The sequence below is a fragment of the Meriones unguiculatus genome, chromosome 4 (assembly GCF_030254825.1).
Source record: "Meriones unguiculatus strain TT.TT164.6M chromosome 4, Bangor_MerUng_6.1, whole genome shotgun sequence".
Classification (NCBI taxonomy): domain Eukaryota; kingdom Metazoa; phylum Chordata; class Mammalia; order Rodentia; family Muridae; genus Meriones; species Meriones unguiculatus.
In genome coordinates this window covers 114,540,797-114,568,248 of record NC_083352.1, presented here as the reverse complement: position 1 = coordinate 114,568,248, position 27,452 = coordinate 114,540,797, and the positions used below count along the sequence as shown (strand labels likewise).

At 50.4% G+C, this 27,452-nt stretch overlaps 3 protein-coding genes across 11 annotated transcripts; 1 reads left to right on the top strand and 2 right to left on the bottom strand.

The window, feature by feature from the left end:
* Positions 1-303: 303 nt before the first annotated feature.
* Tnnc2 (troponin C2, fast skeletal type) lies at positions 304-7,367 on the bottom strand. Of its 4 annotated transcripts, none has more exons than XM_021638561.2 (7): positions 7,168-7,367; positions 2,661-2,793; positions 1,330-1,381; positions 1,092-1,235; positions 880-994; positions 618-754; positions 304-472 (listed from the first exon to the last, which is right to left on the bottom strand). In XM_021638561.2, the coding sequence occupies exons 3-7, from the start codon at positions 1,337-1,339 to the stop codon at positions 441-443; spliced, it is 438 nt and encodes a 145-aa protein (XP_021494236.1). In that variant the 5' UTR covers positions 1,340-1,381; positions 2,661-2,793; positions 7,168-7,367; the 3' UTR covers positions 304-440. The 4 variants fall into 4 exon arrangements, with proteins under 4 accessions (XP_021494236.1, XP_021494246.1, XP_021494256.1 ...); XM_021638571.2 differs by having other exon boundaries at positions 2,722-2,793; XM_021638581.2 differs by lacking the exon at positions 2,661-2,793.
* A 12-nt stretch (positions 7,368-7,379) lies between these two features.
* Snx21 (sorting nexin family member 21) lies at positions 7,380-16,892 on the top strand. 4 transcript variants are annotated; one of them, XM_021638538.2, is made up of 3 exons: positions 7,380-7,815; positions 8,204-8,361; positions 14,899-16,892. In XM_021638538.2, the coding sequence occupies exons 1-3, from the start codon at positions 7,557-7,559 to the stop codon at positions 15,571-15,573; spliced, it is 1,092 nt and encodes a 363-aa protein (XP_021494213.1). In that variant the 5' UTR covers positions 7,380-7,556; the 3' UTR covers positions 15,574-16,892. The 4 variants fall into 4 exon arrangements, with proteins under 4 accessions (XP_021494213.1, XP_060238836.1, XP_060238833.1 ...); XM_060382853.1 differs by having other exon boundaries at positions 8,204-8,354; positions 14,899-15,065; XM_060382850.1 differs by lacking the exon at positions 7,380-7,815 and having other exon boundaries at positions 8,216-8,354.
* Acot8 (acyl-CoA thioesterase 8) lies at positions 15,971-27,386 on the bottom strand. 3 transcript variants are annotated; one of them, XM_021638526.2, is made up of 6 exons: positions 27,181-27,386; positions 25,215-25,351; positions 22,077-22,302; positions 18,747-18,904; positions 18,034-18,228; positions 15,971-17,759 (listed from the first exon to the last, which is right to left on the bottom strand). In XM_021638526.2, exons 1-6 carry the CDS (start codon positions 27,306-27,308, stop codon positions 17,731-17,733), a joined length of 873 nt encoding a protein of 290 aa, XP_021494201.1. In that variant the 5' UTR covers positions 27,309-27,386; the 3' UTR covers positions 15,971-17,730. The 3 variants fall into 3 exon arrangements, with proteins under 3 accessions (XP_021494201.1, XP_021494192.1, XP_060238832.1); XM_021638517.2 differs by having other exon boundaries at positions 15,971-16,213; positions 27,181-27,385; XM_060382849.1 differs by lacking the exon at positions 25,215-25,351 and having other exon boundaries at positions 15,971-16,213; positions 27,181-27,356.
* Between the last annotated feature and the right edge of the window lie 66 nt (positions 27,387-27,452).

Genomic DNA, 27,452 nt, shown 5'->3' with positions numbered 1-27,452 from the left:
GTTCCAGCTTCCGCGCGCCCTCACCCTCTCCGTCCCAGACGGCCGGCTCAACCTGCGGCGGGGCCCCTCTTCCAGCACCAGGTGCCAGCGCGGCCCACTTGCTGAGCTACCTAGGCCAGCTCCGGCTGCGGGTAGCCGCCACAAACCTGCAGAGCCGGTTGAGCTCCGCACCCCGCCGCCCAAGTCTTGGGCCCCGCTCCTTTTTATGCCCAGCCTCTCCCGGGAACGCTCTGAGCACCAAGCCAGCCAGGAGAGCCCTAAGACCCCTTGCCCTCAATCAGTCTCCTGGTCAGTCAGGCCAGCTTTACATTGTCAGCTTTTATTCCTTCCAGCCACAGAGCTCTAAGGAGCAGCCCTTCCCTCGTGGGGTGGGATAGGCAAGGGTAGAGTTGGCCACGCCCAGGGGACCTGCAATCTGGATGGAAGAGAAGGCCGGCTCTTTACTGAACACCCTCCATCATCTTCAGGAACTCTGCGGAGAAGAGGGACGAGGTCAGGGTTACCACTCAGGGCGCAAAGACCTGGCCAGGGCTCCTGTGGGCCCTCAAGAGAGTGAGAGGAAACTTCAGCTGTGCCCAGCCCCACCCACAAAGCCAAGACCATCCGCTGGCCCTCACCATCGAAGTCAATGCGGCCATCATTGTTCTTATCGCCGTCCTTCATCAGGGATTCGATCTCCTCATCTGTCACATGCTCCCCGGAAGCCCTGAAAATCTCAGCCAGCTCCTCAGCGTCAATGTAGCCGTCCATGTTCCTTTGGGAGGGAGGGACAGAGCCGGACACAGGATCACAACTCCACCCTGGCCAGCCATGCTCCTTCGCATCAGGCCAGCGGGCTCCATTTTCTCCCAAGTCTGTGATCCCAGAAGCCCCAGGCACCTGTCAAAGATGCGGAAACACTCTGCCAGCTCCTCTTCACTCTTCCCCTTCGCATCCTCTTTCATCTGGCGCACCATCATGACCAAGAACTCTTCAAAGTCGATGGTTCCGCTGCCTGCAAGGAGCAGTGGGGGATGGGAGGAGGCAAGCTCAGCCCAGAGTGCGCTGAGCCTCTCCCTGCCGTGTGCCCTGCCGGGGAAGGCCCAACTCACCATCCTCGTCCACCTCCTCAATGATGGCATCCAGTTCCTCTTTGGTGGGTGTCTGCCCTAGCATCCTCATCACGGTGCCCAGCTCTTTAACGCTGATGTCCCCACCACCATCAGCATCAAACATGTCAAAGGCAGCCTTGAACTCTATCGGGGGGAGAAGGAAGGAGGAATAGGTGAGGCCAGCGGATTTTCAGCCCCACTCACACCTCTTCTCCCCCGACCGCTCACTCTCACTCACCAGCGATCATCTCCTCGCTGAGGTAGGACCTGGCCTCAGCCTGTTGGTCCGTCTGTAGGAAAGAAAGGGAGAGGATCAGAGTGCAGAAGGGCATTCTCACCCGAGTTTCATTCTCCTGGGCCCTCCAAAACTACTCCACACCTGTGGCACGGCACCTCCCAGGTGTCCCTCAGTGCGCGCTCCCAGTGCTGAGGGGACACGGGTTGTGCCCATAGTTTCTCGCTCATCCTCAGGAAACGCCCCCATCCCAGCAGTGACCTTTGGCAAGTCTTCCTGTGACTTTGCAGGGATACTACGAAATCAGGGGTGAGGGAGGGCTTCGAATGTGTTAGCACCATTCAAGGGGGACTTTCTAGTTTCCCCTATTCCCTAATGCTGCCTGATACTTGACCAGTTGGACAGTAAATATTTGTCCTGGACTAAATAATGTAATACAGAGTCATAGGACATCTGCCAAGCGGCCAGATGCTGAGACCACAGGAAGAGATGGGCAGCTTCGCCTCAGAGCATTTGCAGAGGCGAAATTTCACACTCAGTCATCAGAGTAAACACCCCTCACACTGTGTCAAATGTGATGGGGCCTTCCTTGCCTCAGCGTGAAAATAATATGATTTTGTTCTCTTTCAGCGTTTTGGTTTTGGTTTTTAGATAGTCTAGCCTGGAACTCAGGCTGTAGCCTCAAATTCTCCACTCCCCCTGCCGCTGCCTAAGTACTGGGTTTACACGTGGGTAATGCCACATGTGACCCTGAAAGTAATGTTTCTGTGAAATTTTCCAGGTCACATCCAAGCTAGGCCATCTGGGTCAGGGCTTTGGACTTGAGCTGGTGGTGAGGAAGGGGTGATGAGTCCTAAGGCACTCTTCAGCCAGCTGGCCCAGGTCCTTCTTCTCAACTCCTTCCTTGGCCTGATCCAGGAGGACAGGCTATTTTTAGTTGGGCATGGGCAAAGGCAGCTGGTCTCTGGAGTCCAATTACTCCTTCAAGTGAAGTGTGGAGGGGGAACTCAGAAGAAAATGGCAGCAAAGCACCCCCCCTCTGTGGATGCTCAGGGTCTCTAACTCACCCCTGTCACCCACCCCCTACTAACCATCAGCCTCAGGCTTCTTAGAGCAAAGCCTTCCCTCTCTGGCTGCCACAGGCTTGGCTGGGCCTGTGAAGCCTACTTGCTAGGTGACTCCTTTCTGCCCTCGGGTCTATGAAGCAGACAGTCTAAGGCCCTTTCCACACAGCTCAGGCTGCACGATAGCACTGTCTCAAGCCCTGGAAGGTAGCCAGGAAGTCACAAGCCTTGAGGATCAACTCCTGGAATATCCTGACCAGCCCCCCTTACCCAAGAGAAGTCACAGCCTTCACAGGATGTCTTCCGGGACCTGGGTTCCAGCAACTCTTACCTTCCACCTTCAAGTGTCTACATTGCTGCCACAGAACACACAGTTCTGGGACAGACAGAGGCCCAGAAGAGCCTGTGAACAAAAGAGTGAAGTGTCCTTACCATGGTTGCTGGTGATTGGGACTCCTCTTGCTGTGGGTCGCCTCCTCCACACTTCACCACCCAAAGGTGCCCCAGATCTCTCTAGACCCCAGGATTTGTAGGGGCATCCTCTCTTCTCTCCTCCCTCCTCCCCAGAACTGGATACCCTGACCAATCAGATCCAGGGGTCAGCAAGCCCCACCCCTCCCAGAGTCCTAGCCCATTACCTAATTTAGCCAAGGGCCTTCTCAGGGAAATTTAAGCTTCTGAGCAGGTGGCAGGCTCTGACGTACTCCTAGATTCTTAGGAGGAGAGCCTGCCATGCTCCACAGTGTCTTAGGGAGCTCCTTTCCCCACCCGCAGGACACTTGCTCCAAAATAGGGAGGGTGCCCAGGCTCGAAGTCCAAAATTCAAGACCTGTCTCTTCCTCTGAGCCATGTGACTGTGGGCAGGTGGTGAAGCCCCTCAAAACACACCTTCCTCCACAATGGAAATGGCAAATGTGAGCCCTGATGAATGAGTTGCCTAGCTTGGCCCAAGTGGGGGAATCAATGCCTAGGCCAGCAAGAATCCAACTCCCTCTACCCATCCCCCACACTGCACTGATCATCCCAATGGCATGATCTCATCCAGTATTCACTCCGGTGAGGTAGGAACTGTTGTTACCCCCATGTGGCTAAAGCATAAGCCATACAGGTCTAAAGAGGAATTCTTCCCCCCTCACCTTGGGAAGCCAGATTTCATGCACCCCATGAAATCCTTATGTGGTTGAAGGTAGCCTTGAACCCTGCCTCTAACTTCCAGAGTCCCGGAATTTACAGGTATATGCGGTGGCCTGTTTAAGTCCTTTGACTTATTTTTCAAAAGAGTCTCCACTGTCAACCGAGCTGCCCTTCAACTCCTGGCCTTAAACAGCCCTCTTCCCTCAGTCTCCGAAAGCACTGAGACTATAGGCACGCTAGATTTATGCAGCGCTGGGTGGGAATCCAAGCCATGGCTTTGTGCATGCTATAAAGCACTCTACCAACCGAGCTACATCCCTGGCCTTGGTGATTTTTTTTTCAAGATTATTTATTTATTATGTATACAATGTTCTGTCTGCATGTACCCCTGCACACCAGAAGAGGGAACCAGATCTCACTGTAGACGGTTGTGAGCCGCCATGTGGTTGCTGGGAACTAAACTCAGGACCTCTGGAAGAGACAGCAGCCAGTGCTCTTAACCTCTGAGCCATCTCTCCAGCCCCAGTGGTTCTTTTAAAACTTTTGTTTTTATAAATGTCTGTGGGTGCCACTATGTACCTGAGGATGACCTTGACCTTCCTTATCCTCCCGCCCCTGTCTCCCAAATGCTGGAATTTTGCACTTGTACCATCATGCCTGTTTCTGTCTGGTGTTGGGAGTTGAAAGCAGGGCTTTGTGCATGCTGGGCAGATACTCTACCCATTGAGCTCCATGGGGCTTCACTTCTGAGCAAGAAGCTCATTCGACAGACAGTGAGGTTATTTCCATTTCATTTCTATTGTGAAAACCCTGAGGTTTGGAATGCAAGATTATACATGAAATCATAATAATAAATACACATAATAATAAATACACATATAGTCATGAAAATGAGAAAGAGGGAGGCTGCCCAGATTTCAGCTGATCCTCTGTAGAGTGAATGTGGGGGAGAAGGAGTCAAAAGGGAACACACCCTGAAAACCAAGGGTCCGGGCTAAGCAGTGAGGTAGGCAAGGCTCATGGACAGTTGCTAAATCAACAGAAAGAACATGGAGACGACTAAGCCCCCGGGGCCAGGGAATGGCGGACCAGACTCCAAGGAAGGCAGATGGACAGTGGCAACTGGGCTGCACTCTTCCCCTATATATAGACATTCCCAAGAAAGCTCAGGGGAGCCAGGCCAGGCTAAATAAGGCCTCCCCCTTGCCAGGCAGAGGATCAAGGCAGACGCTCAGAGGAGCCCAACTTGGACAATGCGCACTAGGATCACTTGTCTCTGTGACAGAGGGGAGGCAACCACCTTCAGCGACACCCCTCACTCATTCGTTGCTGTGTTTATTTGGTGAAACAGTAGAACCAAGGCCCTGAGAGTAGCCAAACAGAACCATAGCCGCCCCAGTCTCATTCTTCTCTCTCTCTCTCCTCATCTTCCTTGTGGTGCTCCACTCTGGCCAAATACCCACCGCTCTTTATGAATAGCCCGACTTTGCATATGCCGGAAGCCCTCTGTCATCTTCCTCAACCGTCAAATAACTTCCTCCTGTATCCCTTCTCCCCTCAAGCACCCTGTATGGTTCAGGGAGGGGAAACTACTTCCGAAAGTTGTCCTCTGACTTCCACACTTGCACATGTTACATGCGAGCCCACACTCACACCACCACAACAGTTCAGACAAGCAAACAAACAAACAAACAAAAAACCCAGTGTGGCAGCCCTACTCAGGAAGTGGAGGAGGAAGATAGGGAATTCAAGACTGCATAAGGAGTTCGGTGCCAGCCTTGGATACATCTTTGAAAAAAAAAAAAAAACAGAAAGCAGGTGATGGGGAGATGGCTCTGTTTGTATGTGTCACAAGAGCATCAGGACTTGGGTTCAGAAGAGGGCACCAGATCTCATTATAGATGGTTATGAACCACCATGTGGTTGCTGGGAATTGAACTCAGGACCATTTAGGAAGACCAGCCAGTGCCCTTAACCTCTGAACCATCCCTCCAGCCGCAACCACCTCTCCACCCTTTCTTTCTTTTTTCTTCATTTCTTCCTGTTTGTTTAGATGTTGTTGAGTTGAGCCTTGATTCTCCTGCCTCAGCCTGCTGAAATTACAGGTGTGCCTAATTATGCCTGGCTGACCCTCAGCTGGGCACCCACCTTGTGTGGCATATACCAAAGGAAAGGTGAATAATCAGCCAATAGTAGGAAAAAAGTGTGAAATCTCTCTTTTGTCCTCACAGTCTGCCTGTAAGCAAATGCAGAGCGGATAAAGTTGGAAATCATCAACAAGTCTAAGTCTCAGCTCCTCTCCTTTCCAGAAGATGGGAAAACCTCCCCTTTTCTCAGGTTTCACTGTCACCCTAGTTGGTCTAGAACTCACTATGCTGACCAGGCTGGCCTTTAATTTACAGAGATCCACCTGCCTGGCCCCCCAGTGCTGGGATTCAAAGTGTGCACCACCATGTTGGCTTTTTTCTAAAATTTATTTTCTTTTCATGTGTACGTGTGTGTCTGTGTTTGGGTTTTGTGCACATGTGTGCAGGTAATGTACCCTTGAAGGCATGGGTCCCTTGGAGCTATTGGTGGTTCTGAGCCACCAGCTGTGGGTGCTGGAAATCCAGTTCTAGTCCTCCACAAGAACAGCACACACTCTCAACCACCAAGCCATCTCTTGAGCCCCATCCTCTGTTTCTTCATCCTTTATGATCGACTGTGACCGTGTGTGAAATAGTGAAAACAGGACATCATGAGTCCTAAAAACCGAGACCCTTCTGTTCACTAAAGTCCAGAAAGGCCTTTCCATTCAAAAGTATCTTCCCATCCCTCTCCTGTGCCCTGACAGGCTAAGAGATACTGTGTGAGATACCTTATTTTGAGACAGGATCTCTCTAGATAGCTCTGGCTGTTCTGGAACTCACCTCGTACACCAGGCTAGCCTTGAACTCGCAGAACTCCTTCTACCTCTGCCCCCTTGAGTTCGCAGATATCCTTCTACCTCCCACCTCTGCGAGTACTGGGATTAAAGCTTGAGCCACCGTGCGACCATACCTGGCCTGTGAGATACCTTGTTTTGTCTAACTGGCCCAATCTGCCCTGCTAGGCCTGACGTCTAGGCTGGCGACAGGGATCAGGGATCGTTTTCTTGACTGCTGCTACCCTGCAGTGAAAGATAAACTGCAGTTCTCCAAGAGCTACAGAGATTACCGACCGAGCCTGTGAGCGTGGGAAAATAAATCAGCTCAAGAGCTCCACACTAGAAATCTCTGGCAAACTCTGCAACCTTGGACAAGTAACAGCCTCTCTGGATCTGTTCTCCTGTCTACTTCCCATAGGCGAAGCTCAAACAAAACTGGAAAGGCCTAGGGACGCTCACACCAGGCACTGGAGGTTTTTACAAGAGCTGAAAATTTAGTATGAGTATTCTTGTTTCATAAGAGAAAACCTAGGAAGGGCGAGGCCGGATTTCAAGCTTCTCTCAGAGAGCCTTGCTCCCAAATGCCGCGAAATTACACAATAAAGTTAAACAGCACTGTATGGAAATTAGGGGGAAAGCTTGGGGCTGTCCAGGGAGGTTAGGAGGGATGGGATGGGACCAGGAGGGGGGACGGGCAGCAAGCACGATCGAAACGGTTTCCGGGGAGGCCTGGCTCACCCGGGTGCCCTCCGAAGTCCCTCCCGAAGGCGGCGGCCTGGGACTCTAGCAGCTCCGGGAGAGGGCGGAGCCGGGGCGGAGCGGCGGCAGGAAGCGGCGAGGCGGCGCTGTGAACGGCCTGGGCCGAGAGCCTCTTAAAGCCGTGGGCCGCGGCACCGAATCCTGGGAGCCCTCCCCGAACGCACTTGGGGCGCTGTGGGTGGAAGCGCCTCCCCGCCTGCGAGAGCGACAAGGGAGAGGCTGGCCTCCTGCAGGATCCCGGCTGCCGCTGCCTGTGGGCGTGGTCTCCTGTGCCCCGCCCCCTGACACGCCCCCGGGCTCCTCTCTGGGCTGGGGTCCCCTCCTTCTCCGGCCCTGGACCCAGCGTGGCGCGTTCCCCCCTGGGTGCCATGGCCTCGCGGCTCCTGCACCGGCTGCGACACGCCCTGGCCAGCGATGGCCCCGGGGAGGCGGCGGCGGGCCCAGAGACCGAGCAGTTCCCTGAGAGCTCCGAGCTGGAGGACGACGACGCCGAGGGCCTGTCCTCCCGCCTCAGCGGTACACTCAGCTTCACCAGTGCAGAAGATGACCCGGACGACGAGGACGAGGACGACGAGGCGGGCCCCGATTCTCTGCCCTCCGGAGATGGGACATCGGGAGAAGACGCAGGCGAGTGCGGGAGGACAGAGACAGGAACCCCGGGGCTCCGTTAGGCCTCCCCGCTGGACGCGTTCCGAGAGCATCCCGGGGCCTCTGTGTTATCCCCTGAAACTCTTGACTCTTTAATTTCTTCCAGACAGTTTGGCAGTGTGACCTTGAGTCACAGCACCATGGGAATCACCTCATCTCGGGGTTTTTGTAGATATTAAATGCACAGGACGAGGGAAACAAAACGTCTGGGGTGCTTAGCTGCTTTGGGTGGAGATTTAGCATCTACTGTAAGAGAAGCGCTGGGATAAAGCCCATCTCTCTCGCGTGAATGAGGTCATGGTATTTTGTTTACGTTAACTCTGGCGCTAGCTAGCACCTTAATATGACTGGTCATGTGCTTGTGCAGAACGAAGTCCCCCAGCTGATGGACAGCGGGGCAGTCAACTCCTGGCTCGGCAGCTGCAGGATTTCTGGAAGAAGTCTCGGAACACCCTAGTTCCACAGCGGCTGCTCTTTGAGGTGACCAGCGCCAATGTTGTCAAGGACCCTCCCTCCAAGTACGTGGTGAGTGAGGTTCCAGGGACCCTTGTGCAGTGAATGTAGCGAAGCGTGGCCGAGCTAAAGTAGGGACTACCACAGCTTTCTGGGGGCTGTAGCTATGCGCTTATAAATGGCTGTCCTTATTTACACTGTGAGAACTGAGACCACATGAGAGGCTCGGTGCAGATTGGACAAGTCCTCAAGCAAATGACTTAGTTTCCCTGAGACTTAGAAAGTAGCCTTTAAGGAGCTGCCTCCTGTCCTAACTTTGAGGTTAAGAGAACTGTGTGTGTGCTGTTCTGTGCCCCATGCATTTTTGTCAGCTGCAACGAGACAGTCGAGAACCAGTTGCATGGGTTCAGGATTAAGGAAATATCCTTTGGATCCAGATTGGCCTTGATTCATATTCCCATATATTTTACCAGCGGCTTCACCATGGGTGGGTTCTGTAACCTTGATGGCCCCAGTTTCCTCATTTGAGCAGGACAATGCACAGGATTATAACAGGAGGTAAGCCAGACCAGACACAAAGAATCCTTAGCATTGTGAGACATTGTGAAATATTAAAATGGTAGCTACGTAGTTTCAAATTCCCTAATCTGAAATGCCCGAGAATCCAAAGCACTTGAGTGGCAACAGGATGCCACAAGTGGAAAATTCCATACCTAACTTTGTGATGTGTGCTCAAAATGTAGGCCCTTTTCAAAAGATTACATAAGGACGTGAAAGGCTAAGACCGTGAGACCGCCACAAGTTCAAGGCTAACCTGGGCTATGGCCACACATCTAGATCCTGCCTCAAAAAAAAAAAAAAAAAAAAAAAAAAAAGAAAGAAAGAAAAAAGAAAAGAAAAGAAAAAGAAAAAAAGCCAGACACCATATGAGAATGTAGCTCATTGATACGGCACTTGCCTACCATGCTCAAGAACTCTGGGTGTTATCCCAACCCCCTGAAATTATATAAAACTACCTTTACAGCTGGGTGTGGCAGTGTAGTTGGGAAGGAGAGGCAAAAGTGTCAGGAGGTTTAAGGCCAGTCTAGATATATAGCAAGACCAGTTTGGGCTACAGAAGACTCTATCTCAAAATAAGCCAAAGCCCAGACTACCTTTAGGCTGTACATTTACAGTAGGAGCCAAGATGTGATGCTCAGTTGTTAGAACGCTTGCCCAGCACTACATAAACTGGGTGTGGCGGCAGACACCTGTGGTCCCAGCACGTGGAAGGGGAGGAGGATCAGGGGTTCAAGATGAGCCTCAGCTATGCAAGCTCAGGGCCTGTGTCCTGGAAGCATGAGACCTTGTATTGATTTTGTAATCAATAGGTCCCCTTTTTGGTTTTTCGAGACCTTGGCTGTCCTGGCCTCAATCTCACAGAGATCTGTTTGCCTCTGTCTCCTGAGTGCTGGCACTACAGGTGTGGGTCACAGTGCCTAGCCAATGGCTCCCATTTCTAAGAAATCCCATTTTATATAGATGCAAATATTAAAAAAAATCTGAACTATGTCTGGACTTTGGATAAGGGATATTCATCCAGTTCTTAGCTTTAGATTGCAAGTGTCAGGTATCTAGAGCCAGCTGCAACCTCCCAATGAATCTGTTCTCCAGCATTCCCACCTCCGGCACCATCAGGCTAAGGAGCTGAGGGAAGAGCCGGATCCAGCGTCCCAGTTTCCCTTGCTGTGAAGGGGAGAGGCTGGCAGAGAGACCTGCCAGGCCCTGCTCCCTCCGGGACTGAAAGCTATCTGAGCTAGCTGGTCCTGGTCCCGGTCCAGGCAGTGGCAACTCCCAGCTTGTCACTTCCCTCATCTTCACACCCTCCTCTACCTCTGACTCAGCAAGACGGGGGGCCTGAAGCCCTGTCCCATATTTGGGTCTCTCCACCCCTCTCTATTGCTGTTACTAAGAAGAACCACACCCGTGCGGTGACTCTCCCACCTTGTGCAGGGACTGACAGAAGACGCTTTATAACTCGTTAAGGATGGAGTTCTACGAATCCTAAGTAGGTGCTGTACCACTGAGCTATACACTCCTAGCCCTGATGGTCCAATCTTAAGTGGCAAGTTTTCCAGAGCTGTAGTATGGGAAGGGAGTCATGCGTACAAATGAGACACCAACAATCAGTCAGCAAAGAACAGCTCCCTCCACTCAGAAGAATGGGGGTGACTCTGGAGACCTGGGTGGAAAGGCCTCAAAAAGGGCAGGGGCCGTCTTCTGTCCCCTCCGGTGTCTAGGAAATGAACCCACCTCCTCTGTACAGTGGATGGCCTATGTCTCCATATTTCTTCTACTGGTGATCAAGAGTGAGGGGTTTAGAATCGGGTCTCCGGGCTGGTCCCTGTGCCCTTCACCCGCTCTTGGGGCCTGCTTCCTCAGCGGACAGAGACAAAGACACCTTGTTTGCAGAGCTGTTGATGATGGTCAAGTGACACCTCAGTGGAGAAGCACTTGGTCCAGCATGAGGCACAGGGTAAGCACGTAGGGCAGGTGACAAAAGAGCAGTCAGACCATGCTTTGGCGATGGAGATGGAGCCCAGGGCCTCCTGCATGTTAGGAAGTGCTCTACCACTGAGCTACAGCTGAGCCCCAACGACTACAACCACCTGTTACCCATCTTGGTGGACCATTACAAGGGTCAGGTGAAATAAGTGGATATAAAGTGGTCTTCCACAAGAGAATTAAAAAAAAAAGTAGAGGGGAGGAGTGAGGAGCAAATATGATCAAAGTATGTTGTATACAGCGATGACGTTCTCAAAGAGTTAACTTGTTAAAGCTTTAAAAATCAACCCGTGTACATAAAGGATACTGCAGAGCAGTGCCCCCTTCATGTGTCCTGTAGAACACAGCTTCTCTTGGGGTGTTAACAACCGTAGAAAACAAGAAAAGAGTTGAAGCCTGCAGATAGGCTTATATGCCCAGTACTTGGGAGGTGGACGCAACAGGGTCAGGAGTTCAAAGCCAGCCTGGGAGTAAAAAGAAAGGAAACATTACCTAGTCAGTATGTTTGAACAGTACAGAGTTGAGGGGTGTAAATGTTTTGTTTTGCTTTCCTAATGCACTGTGAATCTTCAAAAGAAGAAAGACCAGGTAAACCTAACTGGGATAACAGGACTATTTAGCAGCCCATTGGATACAACTGAGAAAAATGTCTGGGTGTGGCAGCATGGCCCTTTAATACAGGAGCACTTGCAGGTGCCCCGTTTAAGCCGTTGGCTTGGCATCAGTCCTCATTAGTCCCAGCTAATCCTCCCCTTGTTCTCGGATCTGTGGGAACACATAGTGGTCATCCAGGTTACTGTTTCCCCAGCAGGAGTTATTACACCCTTACGGTTTTGGTCTCCTTTAAAATGTTGCTCAGGGAAATGGCTCAGTGGGTAAAAGCGTTTGCTTGACAACCTGAGCTTGATCCCCAGAACCTCTGGTGAAAGGACAGAACTAACCCCCAAAGTTGTTCTGACTTCCATGATACTGTGGCAAATGTGCACAAATATAACTCCTACATAACACACCACACACAATTAAACAATTTTTAATATATAATTTATTTAACATTGTTTTATATGCATTGGTGTGAGGGTGTCAGACCACCTGGAACTGGAGATACAGACAGTTGTGAGCTGCCATGTGGGTTCTGGGAGTTGAACCTGGGTCCTTTGGAAGAACAGACAGTGCTCTTAACCACTGAGCCATCTCTCCAGCCCCCAACATTTTTTTTTTTAAATGTGACTTGTACCACTCTTTGCTTAACTCCTGAGGGACAGGGTGGTATGAAAGTAGGGCCTTGTGCATGCTTAGGCAAGGGCTTTACCCCCGAGTTATATTCTCAATCTTTGTTTGTTTTATGAGATAGGGTTTCTCTGTGTAGCCTTGGCTGTCCTGGAACTTGATCTGAAGACTAGGCTGGCCTCAGACTCACAGAGATCTATCTCCCTCTGCCTCCCTGAGTCTGGGATTAAAGCTGTGTGTAACCATGCCTGACTTTATTCTTCTTGTTCCTCCTCCTCCTTTTGGTTTTTTTGAGGCAGGGTTTCTCTGTGTAGCCCTGGATGTTCTGGAACTTGATCTGACGACTAGGCTGGCCTCAAACTCACAGAGATCTGTCTCCTTCTGCCTCCCTGAGTCTGGGATTAAAGCTGTGTGCCACCATGCCCCGCTTCAATCTTCTTGTTCCTCCTCCTCTTGGTTTTTTTGAGACAGGGTTTCTCTGTGTAGCCTTGGCTGTCCTGGACTCTCTTTGTAGACCAGGCTGGCCTTGAACTCACAGAGATCTGCCTGCCTCTGCCTCCCTGAGCACTGTGATTACAGGTGTGTGCAGCCCTGCCAAGCTTCAAGCTTCTTTTTAATGTTTGAGACAGAGTCTGAGTGTACCAGGGTGGCCTTGAACTTCTTGTGTAATCTGGGTAGTCCTTGAGCAGTCAATCCTCCTCCCTTGGCCCTGCCTGCTCTCATAACATTGTTTTTTAAAGGAACCTTCTCTTTATAAAATAAGTTTAAAAGGAACCTTTATTGAACTACAGAAGAGAAGGTAAAAAGAATAGAGCTTTTATAGAGAAGGTAAAAAAGGAGAGGTAAAGAGAAGGTAAAAAGCATAGAGCCTGCCAGACCACTGGTTTGGCCTGTAACCCTATCTCCTTGGAAGGCTGAAGTCAAAAGTTTGAGGCTTGCCTTTGCTACATAGTGAATTTAAGGCAATCCCAGGCAATGAGACCTTGTCTCACAGTAAAAATTACACACACACACACACACACACACACACACACACAAAGCTAGGCATGGTGAAGCACAACTCTAATGTGTAAAGAAAAGAGGATCAGGAGGAGGTCATCCTCAGCTACACAGCATGTCTGAGGGCTACATGAAACCCTGTCTGAAAAGTACTAGAGGCAGGGGCTGAAGATTGTGGCTCAGCAGTAGATGCTTACTTAACATGGGCAAAGCCCTAGATTCACTCCCCAGAAACATACAGTTTGAGGCTGAAGATGTCACGTAACATGCCTAGGGCTCAGTAAACCTTGCCAAATGCTGAGGAGTGCTCTGAACTGAGACTTCTGCCTCTTTCCTCAAAATAGAGATGACTTGTGTAAGAGAGGTACCAATCTGTGCTTACAAAAAGATAAAGGATGAGCATGGCAACACATGACTGTAGTCCCAGCTATTTAGAAGGCTGAGGCAGGAGGATCACCTGAGCCTAGGAGGTCAAAGCCACCAAGAAACAAAGGGAGACCCCATCTCAAGGGAAGAAGCAGAAGAGGAGGAGGAAGAGGAAAAAGAAAGAAAGAAAGCCAGCCAGACATTCATGGCGGCTTATGCCTGTAAATCCCTGTACTTTGGGCTGAAGCAAGAGGTTCACCAAGAGCTCAAGGCTAGCCTGGGCTACACAGACCCTGGACTCACTGTATTCCTGAGGACTGGAGGTATGGCTTACTTAGTTGGTAGTGTCTGGCTAGCATGCACTGCACAAAAGCCCTGGCTTCTTTCCCTAGCTCTGCACACACTGGGTGTGGTGGTAGATTCCTGCAGTGTTAGCCGGGACCCACGAGACTATCTCAAAAAACAAAACAAACAGTCTTGCTGGCAAAATAGCTTAGCGCTTGTCATGACTCCATGACCTGAGCTCAGCCCTCAAATCTCATAATGGAAGAAGAGAACTAAACCCTGAAAGTTTCCCTCTAACCCCCATTTGTAAGCTGTGGTATCAGGCTCAGGTATGTGTGCCCAAACACAACAACTACAACCACGCGTGCGCACCCCCCCCCCCAAAAAAAAAAAGAATTAAAGGGCCTGGGCATGATGACATATGCCTTTAATTTTACCATTCAGGAGGCTGGATCAGATGATTGGTGAACCTAGAGGCCATCATGGGCCACAAGTGGGACTGTCTCAAGGGCCAAAACCAGAAAGGACACAGATTCTGGAATCATCCTGTTTATGATGCAGTGTATTCCAGTGTGTGCCACCTAAATACCTTGAGCAGCAATACTTGTACATTCGATACCTGAGCAAACCATGACCTTGACCTAGGAACTTTTCGCTAGAGCAGAGGCAGATCTGAGAGTTCCTGCTTTGCCTGAAGCCACAGGAAGGAGGCTGATTTGGGGTTATGAGGCTGCCTGAAGACCTATCCTTCGGTCTGGTTTGAAAGCTTGGCCAGTAATGTGGGCACAACTGTGTACTCAGAGTGGCACACAGTTCCAAGCTGCCTCTCAGAGTGGCTTGTAGGCCCGAAAGATGGGTCTGGATTTCACCTTATTCCTGGGTTTCCCTAAGACCTTCCCAAGAACTAACTCCCTAGGGCCAGGGAGCACCTCCCAGAAGCAGTAACAGGGTGGCGGCCCCAGTCACTGAAGCTCATTTCTGTCTTTCTTTCCCCTGTGCTGCCTTGGGCCTGGGTCATTTCAGAGGAGTCTCAGGTAAGATGGGAGTGAGTTCTGCTCTGCGGCTTCCTCCCTCCTAGAGAGTCCCAGAGGGAAGAGGTGAGGTGGAAGGGCAGAGCCTGGACTGTGGAAGGGAGGGAAGGGACCCACAAATGTTTTACATCAGCCCTGACTTCCACTCTCCCTACAGCTCTACACCCTCGCCGTGATGGGCCCGGGGCCACCAGATCGCCAGCCAGCCCAGATCTCCCGCCGCTACTCGGACTTTGAGCGGCTGCACAGAAACCTGCAGCGACAATTCCGGGGCCCCATGGCTGCCATCTCCTTCCCCCGTAAGCGCCTGCGCCGGAACTTTACTGCAGAAACCATTGCCCGCCGTAGCCGGGCCTTTGAACAGTTTTTAGGCCACCTGCAGGCAGTGCCCGAGCTACGCCAAGCTCCAGACCTACAGGACTTCTTCGTGCTGCCCGAGTTACGGCGGGCACAGAGCCTCACCTGCACTGGCCTTTATCGCGAGGCTCTGGCACTGTGGGCCAACGCCTGGCAGCTGCAGACCCAGCTGGGCACCCCTTCTGGCCTCGACCGGCCCCTGCTGACTCTGGCTGGGTTGGCTGTGTGCCATCAGGAGCTGGAGGACCCTGGGGAAGCACGCGCATGTAGTGAGAAGGCTCTGCAGCTGCTGGGGGATAAGAAACCCCATCCTTTCCTGGCGCCCTTTCTCGAGGCCCATGTCCGGCTCTCCTGGCGCCTGGGCCTGGACAAACGGCAGTCAGAGGCCCAGCTTCAGGCCCTACAGGAGGCAGGCCTTACCCCCACCCCACCCCCCAGCCTCAAGGAGCTGCTCATCAAAGAGGTGCTGGACTAACTCGTGCTTGTCCTAAGGCCACGTTTAGAAAAGGGGCTGCCCCAGGCAAGGGGGCAAGGGCTGAGGACAGTGAGCAACTGTAGGCTGAAAGGCATTCTGGGCCCCCATAAAATAGTTCCAGAAAGATTGTGCAGCAGACTGAGAGGAACTTCGTTTTCCCAGGCTGGGCCGGAAAGGGCTTTGGCTGGGGTTACCCTAGGATGATACCAGGAAGAAGTCTTGGCATGGGGATCCTCAGCCTACCACAACGGGAGGCTGTGGCCAAGGCCAGAGTCAATGTTCGCTTTTCCATAGGCCCCTAAACCAGTGACACAGCTTGGCTGAAGGCTGGGAACTGCTACTGGAGTCCTGGAATTCAAAGATGGGGAGGGCTGTAGCTCCATTAAAGGTCAGCTACTCCAGTGTTAGCAATCTCTTTATTGGATGTAAGGGCAGGAAGCGCAGCTCTCAACTGAGACTCCTGCCTCAGGAATGGCAGTGAAAGAGTCCTTTAAGCCCCAGGTCGAGTCAGTCCTTTTTGACTATAGCTTACTCTCTGATACCGGAGGCTTCAATCGGATCACACCCTCCTGGGCACAGGTCACAGCAAGAACCCCATCCCGACGCCACAGCCGCCCATGCACTAGCCCTCGAGAGCCACCTGTGGGCAAGGAGAATGGTGAGAATGGACTCTACTTCGGTACAAGCCTGCCTGGTCTGCAAAGGGGTTTGACAGGAGGCAGAGCTTGCCCCACACAAGAGCCCATCGGAATACCCACCATGAGCCTGTTACAACACTGGGAGGCTTTCATTTCATGGTTTAAAAGCACTTTTCAAGAGGAAAGTGCTCGCTTCCTCAAAAGGATCACAGAGAGAGGTGCTTTGACAACAGTCTCAAAAGACTTGACAAACTGGCCACTTGTCAGAAATCCCAATTCAAGTCCTCCCAGCAGGTAATTCACCCAAACTACCACCAGGGGGTGTTGCCCAGAGAGGACCTGAGACCTTGAGGTGTGGCCTCCTTTTGGGCTCCATCTAGAGGCTCGCTCTTTCCCTTGGTGGCTCTGGCCTGAGTCAGAGTTATCCTCAGGAGGCCAACTTCGGGTTTCCTTACATACAGCAGAGCCCACTGTAGCTGTAGAGCGTGGGCTTCATTCCTTGTCCTGTTTTCCAGACAATGACACTAAAGTACAAAGAGGATCAAGCCAAAGCTGACTGAGCGTCCCAACTTCAAGGTCAGAATCTTGTCCTGTCATGTTGTTGATACTTGAGTAACCCTTTCCCGACTACAGGGAGTTGCTTAAGTTTCTCCGTTTTATAAAGCAAAGCTTTTCTTCCTTTGAAGTGTACTTCATTATAAAAGAAGCCCGGGCTCTAACACCAGACATTGATGAGTCCGGGTTTCTCTCTTTCCCTGCAAGGAGCATCTAGAAGTGACATCCTTAGAGACTACAGAGTGTGCTAACTCGAAGAATCGGCCAGGGCGCTCCTTAGAAACAGTGTGCAGCTGGGTGGTCGTGGTAATCCCAGCACTGGGGAGGCAGAGGCAGGCAGATCTCTGTGAGTTCGAGGACAGCCAGGGATACACAGAGAAACCCTGTCTTACAAAACAAAACAAAAAAACAACAAAAACTCCACCAACAAAAACCCACACTTCAGTGAGGATGTAGCTCAGTGAAGTCCTTGCCGCATACAAGGGACCCTGGGTTTGAGCACTGCATGAACTGGGCATGGTGACACACACCTGTAATCCTAGCACTCGAGAGGAGGGAGAGGCTTAAGTAGTGGTCACCGTTAGTGATATAGTGAGTTTGAGGTTAATCTGAGATTTTTAAAAAAAGCAAGTTTCCTGGAGGCGACCCAGGACCTTCTGGGGCACAATGCAATCTTCTTAGAAGCAGCTCCCTCAAGTGGCCGTCTGATGGCTCACTAGGGTCAGATAGTGCTGTCTATTAGGAGCCTATTTATTCAGATGAAAAGAACTGAGATACGGCATGGTGGCTCCCAACACTTGGGAGGTGGAGGCAGGATGATCAGGAGTTCAAGGCCAGACTCCACTCCATACAGAGTTCAAAACTGGCAGGGGCTACATGAGACTCTGGTTTAAAAAAAAAAAAAATTCTGGGGTACAGCAGCACGCACATTCACAGAGATATGTGGGTCTCAGTTCTAGGAAAGTCAGCTGCATAGTGAGACCCTGCCCCTCCCTGCAAAAAAAAAAAAAAAAAAAAGCTTCAGAAAGGATTTGCCCAAGTTCATGTAGGGCCTCTAAAGTGGTCTGGCCACCCGCACTGTGGGTCTCTGAGATAAAGTCACCATTGCCAGCATGCTCCCATGCTTTTCGAGACAGCACAAATACCTTGGGAGCAGCAGCACAAGGGCTCTGTGCAGCATCCCCAGATAGTGGGAAAAGGCAGGAGCATCCAAAAATAAAGCAGGTTCCTCACCATCCCGAGGACGCTGGCCCACGCCCACACTCACCAGCCCAGGGGCTCTCGCACTCATAGAGCATCCAGTGGTCAGCTCGGAACGGGGCGTGGAACCACATGGAGTGGTCCAGCGAGACCATGAACTTCACTCTGTACTTGGGCTGGTGGGGCAGCAGTGCGGTGCCCAGGAAGGCGTAGTCAGAGATGTACGCAGCCACGCAGCAGTGCATCTTGATGTCGCCCTCCCCTGCAACAGGGCGCAATGCCGTCAGCCCTGGGCTCCTGGCCTTTCCAGCTCAGGACCTGCAGGGAGGCGAGGGAGAAAAGGGCTACCACACACAGACTAGTCACTGAGCGAGGGCACCTGGCCCAGGGTAGGGCTGCGTGTGAGAGTAGGGAGATGGGGACTAAGGGAGGACTGGGGTAAGTCAAATGCAAGCCCAGTCACCCAAGTCTCTCAGCCCCAGCCACTCTTCTCTGGTCCTGGAACCAACCTGCACAAAGGCATCTACGGTTAGCTGCTGACCTATATAACCTCAGCAAGGTACCATGCTTCCTCCAGAAAGGTCCAACAATGGGATCACAGTCACCTCGTCATTCTCATGTTCAAGGGTAAGGGCTCTGGTGGAAACTGAGCCATATTCCACATAACTCAGATTAGGAAACAAGCCAAAGAGAGAGTGGTATACCCATGTGACAGAGGGCAAGTGAGTGGCAAGGCCTAGACCCCGGGAGTGCTTTCCTCCAATTCATGGGTCCTCTTACCAATATAGCCCCGGGCTCGCACCCAGAACATCTGCTTGGGCTCCAGTGTCTGTCGCTGGCTCAGGGTGGGTGGGTTCACCAGCTTGATCTCAATAGGCACCTCACGGGCAGCAATTCGGTTCAGACCCACTCGGTATTTCTCGTGGAGGTTGGGGTCCCTGAAAGCAAAGACAGGGACAAGGAAGCCCAAGGAGAGGGAGCTTCTCTGTGCTGCCTCTTCTCACCCCACCATTTGCCACCGGCTTCTGTCCTGCCAAGCTTCCTCATGTAGCTGACAAAGCAATAGTGTTCGAATCCCTTCCTTGTCACTTCAGCCATGCAGCCTTGTGCGAGTCAGTCATCTCTCCGAGGAGCCTATTTTCCCCATCTGCAACAGAGTAATGTGACCTGTTTCTCATACACCGTTAAGGTCTAAGCACTGATCCAAGCACTGCACACGACCATAACTCAGCCCTTGCCACGACCTCACACGAGTGTGGTCATCACTCCAACTGCTAAGACAGGTGAGCACAGGAAACCCAGGTAGCCTGCTCAGAGAAGGGAAGAAGGATCTGATGCCAGGCAGTCTGGACCCACGGACATACATCTAACCACTTCGTTACTGTGAAGTGTCAAAGAAAGCCTCCCACTGTGTCTTCATTCTCCACCCTAAGCAGCTGGGAGTCCTGTGTGCTGAGGTGACACCATGTCCGTGGAAACCCTCGTGTTTTTAGTAGGTTCTGGCATTGCCACCCCATCTGATGGACTATTCATCCCCACTGTCCACTGTGGGAGTCGCTAGCCACATGAGACTGAGAGCTTGAAATGTGGCCACCGTAACTATAGAACAAAATCAATGAGGGATGTGGGATGGGGCTGTTTCTCCTTGGCAAGGAACCTGCCTAGCATGCGCAAAGCCCTGGGGATTTCATCCTTAGCAACACACACAAAAGAAGTCTTCATTCATTAATGCAATTCATCCATTAATTTTGAAATAGCCTATAGGGTTAGTTGCTACCTTATAGAGGAGCGCAGTCCTAAATTCAGGCTACTTTAACAATAATGTTATTTTTATTTCTGCACGTGCTAAGCTCCATGCTTTATTCTTGTCTGTCAGTGGTATAATATCCACATAGGACCCCCACATAGCTAAGAGCCTGTACACCTGTTATTTAATCTCCACAGAAACCTTGAGGGGGGAGTTATGATTAGCTCCATTTATAACCAAAAGTATGGGTTCAGGGTGGGCAAGCATTTGCCCAAACTCACACAGCTATTAGGGATGGAATCCTGGCCATTAAGGCTCCTTAACCCACACCCAGCTGCACGCCCTGTTACTGCCCCAGTGTCTAACACGAGCAACAGGACCACCACCACCCCTTTAGCACAGCTGGAGAAATGACTGTTCCATTCTTCATCATTCTTAGGTGAAGAATCAAGGGCCTTGAGAGGCTGGTGGATAGGGAAGTCTTAGAGCAGGTAAAACTAACAGAGGCACAGTCCCTGCCAGAATCCATGTGTCCGTCTGTGTCCAGATCCAGAGCTATTTAGAAGACAATAAAGTGAAGATACCGACTGGCCATGCTAGGCACAGGGTCCCAGAGAAGGATGCTCAACCTGCCATACATTAGCTCCAAAGCTCCTGCACCATAGGCCTAAAGCAGGAGGGACCGAAAACCCAGTGGTTGCAAAAGCAGTTTATTGTTGGAGTCAAGTACTGAGATTTGAACCCAGGGTCAATTTTTAAATGAGTTTATTTCATTTATTATAGATGGGTGAGGGGAATACGTACATGTACTACAGCATGCATGTGAAGATCAAAGGACAACCTGGTGGGATCAGTTTCCTACTTCCACCTTTATATGGGTTCCAGGAATTGACCCCAGGTCATCAGACTGGTACAGCACCTTTACCTGCTGAGCCGTCTCACTGGCCCAACCAACATTTTCATAACAATAAAGCTATCCCATGCCTGCGCCGGCTGCTGGCTGAGTGTAAGCTCTGCCTTTTACATTATGACCCCACACACATGTGCTAATGCAAAAAGAAACACAGCTGAAATTGAGGTTGCACAGAGGGCTCTTACCCTAGTTGTACAGTGGACTCCAATAACTCCTTTGCTGTTTATATCTACTGTATATAAAATGTATATTTGTGTATACATATAGATCTCTCTATATATGTGTAAGTGCAGTACTGGGGTTAAACCTGGAGTCTTGGTCATGATAAGCACATGCTCTATTACAGCATTTACCTCCCAGGCCACCCATACACACACACACACACACACACACACACACACACACATATACATATATATTATTTTTAAATTATATGTAATTGTATGTAATTTTTAAATTATTTGTTTTTATTTTATATGGATCCGTGTTTCCCTGCATGTATGTATGTATGTGTACCATATTTGTATTTAGAGCCCATGGAGACCAGAAGGTTATGTCAAAGCTTTGGAACTGGAATTAGAGGTGGTTATGAGCCCCGTGTGGGTGCTGGGAACCAAACTCTGCTGAGCCATGTCTTCAGCCATGCCCAGTTTTTTGAGATAGGGTATCACTATGTAGCCCCAACTACCCTAGGAATCACAGAGCTCCATCTGGGCCTGTCTCCCAAGTGCTGGGATCTAGTTTATAATTTTAGTAGACAATCAGTACCCACTTAGGGGATCCACGGCTCCTAATGAGTGGGAGCCACTTTGAAAACACTGCCCTGGGACTATATGAGAAGAGAAAGGAGCAAGAGAGGTAATAAAATAAAAATACATTATACACATGCATGAAACTGTCAAAATGAAGCCCATTACCTCATACAGTACACACTAATAAAAATGAAAAAGATTGGTGCAGTGAGATGGCATACAGACCCGACGGCCTGAGCTCCATCCCCAGAGAACAGCCCCCCTCGGCGTCCCCTATGCTGTGGCATCCACATCCACAAGCTCAAGCCCACCACACACATGCAACATTAACTGTTTAATACGAAATGGAGAGTATGTAGACACTCAGAATGCATCTAAATCTAATCATCTGAGTACTGCTTTCTTTTTTACTTTAAAAACAGGATCTCTCCACATAGGGCTGTGTAGCTGGGACTCCCCAGGTAGACCAGGCTAGCTTTCAACTCTCACACACCTGCCTGTCTCTGGCCTAAATGTGGTTTTTACTATGGGCAGAAGTAGTGAATGGTTTAAGGTCTGGGGTGTAGCATGGTGGTAGAACACTCTAGCACACACGAGGCCCCTAGGTTTGATTTTTAGAATCATGAAAACTGAAGACTAAAAGAAATTTGAAAATTAAAAACAACAACAAAAAACCTCTCTGGGGTCGCAGGTCTCACCTTAAATACTGGTCAATGAGGGCCTCACGGTCCAGCAGCTCTTCTGGTGGGGGCACAGTGGGCATGGAAAACTGGTGCTGCAGGGGGCTGGGCTGCATCTGCTGGAAGGAGGCCTGGCAGATGAAGATGGCCTGGCCATGCTGCACGGCCTTCACGGAGCGCACTGAGAAACTCGCTCCTGTTCGTGTCCGCTCCACGTGGTACAGCACCGGCACCTTTGGGTCCCCTGAAGTGGACATAAGGGACACAGTGACCCGGAGTGAATACATCGGCCCTATCATCAGAGTCAGGGAGACAGACACCTCTGTTCTAGTCATCCTAATTTTTTGTTTGGTTGGTTGGTTTTGGTTTTTGTTGTTGATGTTTGAGGCAGGGTTTCACTCTGTAGCCTAAGCTGTCCTGAAGACAGGGCAGTCCTCTTGCCTCTGCCTCTCAAATGCTCAACTTAAAGGTGTGAACCCTCATGCCCATCTTTTTCTCTTTCTTAAAGATACATTTCTCAGTATGTTGCTGTCACTCGCGTTTGGCAGAGGCCCAGGCAGTCATGGGAGTGGGATGTGTCTACAGTAGAAAGCAGGGACTGCGCTAGGTGTGCCCTGTCTGGAAGCTGTGAGCCCGGAGAAGCTGCAGGTGATGTACCTAGATGGGGACAGTCCATGTGATTGGCTAGGGACACACATTTGGCTTTCTCCACTTGGTCCAAAGTCAGAAACAGGTGGACTTACAAGAGCTGTCAGGTATTAAACAAGTCCTTGCTCTTTGGGGCTGAAGAGGGTCATCCTCATGCATGCTAGACACATGCTCTGCCACTGAAATGTACCTCCTGCCCCAAGGAAAGTACCTGATATGGCCAATCTACCTCTTGTGTCTAGGATGTTAGCCTTTCTCTGCAGATAAACACCAACCTCTTCTGCTAGGCTCATTGAAACACTTGTTCTACTAACTTTTTTCTTTTCCTTTCTTCTCTTTTTTAAATTCAAGTCAGGATCTCACTGTGTAGCCTTGGCTAGGCTGGAACTTACTCTGTAGAGGATAGCTTCTGACTCTCAGAGATCTGCCAGCCTCTGCTTCCTCAGTGCTAAGATTAAAGATATGTGCCACTCTGTCAGGCACATACTTTTTTTCGGTGGGGTGGATGTTCAAGCCAGGGTTTCTCTGTACAGCTCTGGCTTTCCTGGAACTCACTCTGTAGACCAGGCTGAACTCCAACTCACAAAGAGCTGCCTGCCTCTGCCTCCCAAGTGCCAAAATTAAAGGTATGTGCCTGTCAACTTATTCTTTTTTTGAAATGAAGTGTTCCCCTATTTTAAAACCAAAACTAAAGCCAACCGGCATATTTAGGTACCAGTCTGTAATGCCAAGAGCCACCATGCAGGAGGTGAGGGAGGAAGATCAGAATTCCAAGCTTGACTTGGTAACCTTGCTTAAAAACAAACAAAACTGGGCTGGAGAGATAGCTCAGGGGTCAAGAGCACTGCTCTTCCAGACATTCTCTAGTTCAAATCCCAGCAACCACCTGGTGACTTACAACCTTCTATACAGGGATCTGATGCCCTCTTCCGGCATGCAAATGTAAAAAGGCGAGAGTTGGGCTGGGATGCGGTTCAGTTGGTATAGGATTTGCCTAACATGAAGGAAACCTTGGGCTCTGTCCAACACCAAATAAACAAGATGTGGTGTGTACCTGCAATCCCAGCACCGAGGAGACACAGGCAGAAAGATCAGAACTTTGGGCTCATCCATGGCTACACAGTGGAGGCTGCCATTGTGCCTCCACTACGCAAGCAGCATGCCACTGTTGAGTGACATCACTAGCCCAGACCAAGCCTTTGCAATGAGAACTCCCCTGTATCGGAGCATGGAGCTTTTAGAGTCTAAAAGATGCTATGGAAATATCTCTGGTCCCACCCTCCTCTGTTTCACAGTCACCTTAGCAAAAGAAGGGAACTTATTCAAGATTACCCTGGTAATTACTATAAAGCTGAAACTGAATCTCCAAACTGCCGACCCTCTAGCCCAATAGCAGTCTTGACACTAGAAGAGGATAAAGAACGAAGAAGAGAGCTAGGCATGGTGGTGCAGGCCCTCACTCCCAAATGCTTGGGAGCCAGAGGGAGGCAGATCTCTGTGAGTTTGAGGCCAATCTGGTCTAAATGGTCAGTCTCAGGCCAGACAGCCAGGCTACATAGTAAAACCCTCTCTCAGAACAACTAAAATGAATAAGGAAATGGTGAGATGGTCTATCAGTTAAGAGAACTTTTTGTTATTGCAGCGGACCCAAGTTTGGTTCCTCCTACCTAGTGGCTCACATGTAACTCCAAATTCCAGGGTATCCAGTACTCTCTTGTGGCCAACTCAGACAAAAGAAAGCAACATGGTGCATATAAACTCATTTAGGCAATATACATATGCACATACATTAAAAAAATAACCAAATATATATATATATATATATATATATATATATATATATATATATTTTTTTTTTTTAATGAATGAGGGTTGGGTATGGTGGCAACCTTTAATCCAGCCGTTGGGAGGCAGAGGCAAGCAAATCTCAATGAGTTCCAGGTTAGCCAGGCATACACAGTAAGACTGTCTTGAAAAGCAAAACAAAAAGAATGAATAAAGAACAGAGCCAGGCCTAGTGTAATGAAGACTGAGGCCAACCAGGGTTACACACTGAGACCCTATCTCAAAATAAAATAAACAAAAAAGCTACAAGGAAAGGCCCACCAAGCACAGATAAGCATTAGTCCACATCATTAACAAAGAGAGAACATGTAATTAGTGAGTCTCAGTGAATGCAATAAGGATGGAGGCTGGTTCCAGATCCTGTGCAGCCTCCCATGTGCTGAGACTACAGACCTGAGCAATGCGATGGGCTCCCCTCCCTGCTTCTTTTGGTGCTTGAGATGGGAGTGCAGACCCTCCCATGCGCTAGTCAAGTCGCTACCAATAAGCTACACGCTCAGCCCCCTCGGTACCTTTCAGGTGATCGTGTCTCTCTCTCCCCTTCTCTGATTTCTCCCATCTCTTTCCCTTTCTCTTGAGTCAGCCTTCAAAGCCAGGAGGGGAGGCGTAACTGCTGGGCTACCGAGAGTGGCTGCAAGAGAGGAGCCAGGGTACGGGGTTTACCTGCCCGAACAAAGTAGCAGTGCAGGGAGTGCACGTGGATGTCTTCACTCACAGACTTGGCTGCAGCTACCAGGGCTTGGCCCACAATTTGACCCCCAAAGAGCCGCTGGGACGTGGGTACCCAGTAATGCCTTCCTCTGTAGGGAGAGGAAAGTGGAAGAGACTTGAGGAGTGCTCTGGATTCCATAGTCTCAAGTAAAGGACCTAAGGTTATTTGGATCTGTAAGGACAATTCTGGAAGTTTGGTTTCTTTAAAAACAAACATACACACAATATTATAAGAATATGTTCTTCTTTTAATCCTAGGTACGAGGAGGTGGGGCTGCTTCGGACTACATCGTGTTCTAACCAGCCGCAGACAGTTTCTGAAATTATGTGGTGTTTGGAATTCTGGGAACTTTTCAGAGGGTATATAAATGCTAGAGCCCCAAGAGTCGGGGTCAGTGGTTGGTTGTTGGTCATTCAGGGAGGTAGGTCTTGGTTTGCCAGTAGTCAAGCTCAAAGAAACAAAAGGAAAGAAATTAGATTCAGGGATCTCTATCTCTCTCCCCTTTCTTTCTCTCTTACCTAGTGATAGGGGGTGAAACGGGTGGGGATGGATGGGTAAAGGGCAGGAAAAAGGAACTCACAAAGTAGCAAAGACCTACTTGGGTCCTTTTTCAGAACCCAAGGAAAGCCAAGGACTGTGGTCTCAAATCTCTTACATCACTGCATAAAACTTCAGCCTTTATATCTACCCAAACTTTCTGTGGACTTCAGTCAAGCATAATGAGCTCGCTCCCTCAGTTTACAGCAGGAGTACAGGAAGCAAGTCCATACAACTCAACCTGGGCAGTTTCAAGTCCATGGCTTCTTTCCCTCCCCAAACCAGGGAAAGGCAGAGGCCAGAAGTTTCTTGAGGCCCTGAGTGGACATGAGGAATCCAAAAACAGATGTGGGGCTGGGTTGTATGAGTGAAGGCTTGCACTGGCCCTCCTTAACAGTGACAAGGCATTTCTTCCAAGAACTGGCTTCAGAGCTAAAAGGGCCCTCCCTGAGACATCCCATCTAACCCCACCCCAAAAGAAGAAGAAAGGAAGGAAGGCAGAAAAAGTCTAACCGTCCAAGGGTCTGAGGTTGTGAAACTCAATACAGACAAACAAGCTGGCCAGGCCTAGCAGGTGAGAGGGCTTGCAGTGCTGGAGCCTGAACCCTGAGTCCTACCACCCAGGCCTGAGGTTATCATTTTTGAAACGCGCTCCTGGCCCAAGACTGTAATTACCCAAATGGAAGAAGAGAGACCAAAGTAAAGAGAGCTTCTGATAAAAATCAGAGATGTCGAGGTCACAACTGTCACTAAACAGGCATGGTGGTGTATGCCTTTGATCCCACACCTTGGGGCGCAGAGACATGCTGATCTCTGTGAGTTCAAGGCCAGCCTAGTCTACACAGAGCTCCAGGCCGGTGCTGCACTCCTGCCAGCATGCCAGAGGCAAACGCGTATGGGTCCCCTTGGGTCTCAAGGCAACCTGGTCTATATGGTGAACTTCAAGACAGCCATGACTATAGCGACACCGTCTCTAAAAAGAACAAAACAAAAGCCCATGCTGCAATCACCAACTTCAGTGATGCCTGGGAGAAAACATAACCCAGTGACTTACCAAACCCTTTAACGGTGCAGAGATGGAATGAACAACAGGGCAGCGAGCTTATTATCAGACTTGCGTATTGGTTTTTAAAACCCATCAGCTCTGTACCTTCAGGCAAATCACTGCCCTCGCTGATTGATTCTGCCTTGTGTGGTAACCCAGTCGCTCGTGCCCCCCCAACCCATCCTCGTGAAGAGCAAGGACGGGTGTCAGGGACACGCCCCCTAATGCAGCAGAGCTTGCACCCCAGAAGCGGGGTTCACAGGGAAGCGGCAGTAATCGCGACTCTCTACACTGAGACTGGGGTGCGAGCCTGGGTCAGGGGTGCCGCGGGATACCTGAAGAGATCCTCATCTAGCCGCTCGAGGTTGAGCACGCTGGTGACCAGCACACTACGGAGGTCCCCGGAAAGGTCCCCGCGGTCGGCGTCGCCCTGAGCATCCCCTGGGGCCTCTGGCGCTGACATCTTGACTTGTCGCTGCCGCGTGAGACACCAGGAAACTTACAGAGCCGCCCAGCGCTTCCGGCAGGTCGCTCCAGGGACCGGAAATCCCTAGGGCTTCGCAGAGCGAGACGCAGATTGTGATTGGTCCATATCCTTGTCAATTTC